This window comes from Sinocyclocheilus rhinocerous, unplaced genomic scaffold (assembly GCF_001515625.1).
Source record: "Sinocyclocheilus rhinocerous isolate Xijiao unplaced genomic scaffold, SAMN03320098_v1.1 C36875091, whole genome shotgun sequence".
Classification (NCBI taxonomy): Eukaryota; Metazoa; Chordata; class Actinopteri; order Cypriniformes; family Cyprinidae; genus Sinocyclocheilus; species Sinocyclocheilus rhinocerous.
In genome coordinates, this window is record NW_015786587.1 from 1 (window position 1) to 2,131 (window position 2,131).

The window sequence follows — 2,131 nt, forward strand, 5'->3', positions numbered from 1 at the left end:
CTACAACTTTGCACTAAAGCATAGCTGCAGGAACTTTCTCCAAGTCGGGATACGGATAAACGGCAGTGAAGAGGAGGATAGAGACCTCAGCGGGGTTCGAATTGAGCAACCTGAAAGGAAGTTCTTCCAGGGTGTGACTGTAAGTGCAGCAGTTGAGGTAGAACCCAATCATACTCTGACACTCGTGCTGAAGAGTCCCAACCAATACTGCAACCAGAGTAAAGATATTCAAGCCTATGAGCTTGGTGGAGCTTCGTTCAGCTTGCTCTGGCTATCCCATGACACCGGTGCTGTGGCCATGACTGCTCAGATGTCCACAGCAGCCCACCAGAGTAACTATCGCCCCACCTTCCGTATAGCCACTGTCTCTGATCCCTACATAGTGGCTCTGACCCATGACAGCCGTGGGGTTCGTTTCATGGAGACCGGCGTGGTGAAGTTTGTTCTCCAACAGGCCATCTATTCAATGGGCCATTCTTGTGTTCGAGACGGTTTCTCACTGATTGCCTACGTCAACAGAAATGGCACTAACCAGGAGGTGCTACGCTCCTTCAAGTCTGGCGTTAACTACAGAGACACCTCCATCAACCTTTCTGGGGCCACAACGGTAGACAGCGAAGACTGGCTCAATTTTGAAATTGTCGCCCCATCTCAGTGCAATGTCCGTTACTTTGGTGATAGTTCTGGGATTAGTATGCTGAGCTTGATATGGATCCCTACCGCTGTCTCCTCCATGTTCACAGCCACTGTCTCAAGAACAGGTCTATCTTCTGGGGCAGTGCGAAATAAACCCCTGCTCTTTAGGCAGATGAGCCCGAATACAGACCAAATGCGACTAGCTGGGTCAGGTGAGCCGCATGCTCAGAGGAACTTTGTGTTTTCGGAGGTCGGGACGATCAGTGTGGCACTCAACCTAAAACTGATCCACTCCTGCAGTGTGGTCAAGCTGACCCTTTACCGGCAAGGTACAGATGGAGGTCAGGCCACATCCTTGGCCCAGCAGGTGGGTGGACATATGCCTGAAGGTAGTGAGTGGGCCAGCGTGGGGCTGAGAACTTCTTTTGAAGTGCAGAATGGTACTGCCATTTATGTTTCTCTGGACTGCATTCGTGGCCGGATCAACCAGATCACTCATGAGGGCGGCACCAACATCTCCATTCTTTGGTTGGCATCATGATTCCAAGTATGCAATCTTAGATCTAAGGTGCTGTAATCATTTGAAAGAATACTTTGGAAAAATTGGTGCTTTCATAAGAAAAAGTAGAAAACTTTGAACAGATGGACTTTCCAAAAATGGTTAATTTTAATAGCTGAAATTCACAGGTGCTATTAATACTCCTCTAGTATTCAGATTCTATGTTTATTGGCATTATGTGAGGAGCAAGGAGTGATGTATTATTATTCTGTAAAAATTCAGTTACAGAAACATAAATATGAATACATGTTTTTTTTTTTTTTTCTTGGCTAGAACAATGAACTAATATAACCTTTAAAAAGTACTTTTTCAGTGCTTTGGCTGGTTGAGCAGTGACCAATTTTTCCCAAGGGAGTAATCCATGTAAATGTGTGCATACAGTATTTTGTGTGTGTTTGATAGAAAGTGTGTTTGTTAAAGAGAAAGAATGTATATTTGTGAGCTGATGTGATGGTTTTGCTGCACTTTATCAATACTGAAGTGCAGTATGTTGTACAGTGTGCAATTTTGTGTTTGCCTTTTTGAAACAACTGGGATTCGAATAATATAGCTTGATCTATATGAAAGATATAGGCACATTATAGAAATCAAAATAACAGTATAAGAAATATAATGAAATCATTATGAATCTTTCAGCTCTTGAATATTTATATTTAGTATTATGAATGCATACTGCTGACCATAATGTCCTGTCATTGTAATTTATATGAAAAAATACAAAACATTGACAAATTTGTCCATTCATGCTAAGTTACAGTGTAAGTGGAATATGTCTTCTATTACTCTGAAAACTGTTGCCATTTGCTGTCTTTGCATACCATGTTTAATTGCTTTTGTATGTGCTCAAACTACAGATTACAAAACTACAGATTACAGATTGTGAAGTGAACAAACATTTGGCAACATTAATGTCATGTCTGCCTTCACTGTAAAACA

At 42.1% G+C, this 2,131-nt stretch overlaps 1 protein-coding gene across 1 annotated transcript; it reads left to right on the forward strand.

The window, feature by feature from the left end:
- Positions 1-7: 7 nt before the first annotated feature.
- Positions 8-1,230, forward strand: LOC107736669 (uncharacterized; the record flags this gene model as incomplete). Its single annotated transcript, XM_016548039.1, has 1 exon — positions 8-1,230. A coding segment is annotated over one exon (1,170 nt), but the record flags the coding sequence as incomplete, so codon positions are not given.
- Positions 1,231-2,131: the final 901 nt, after the last annotated feature.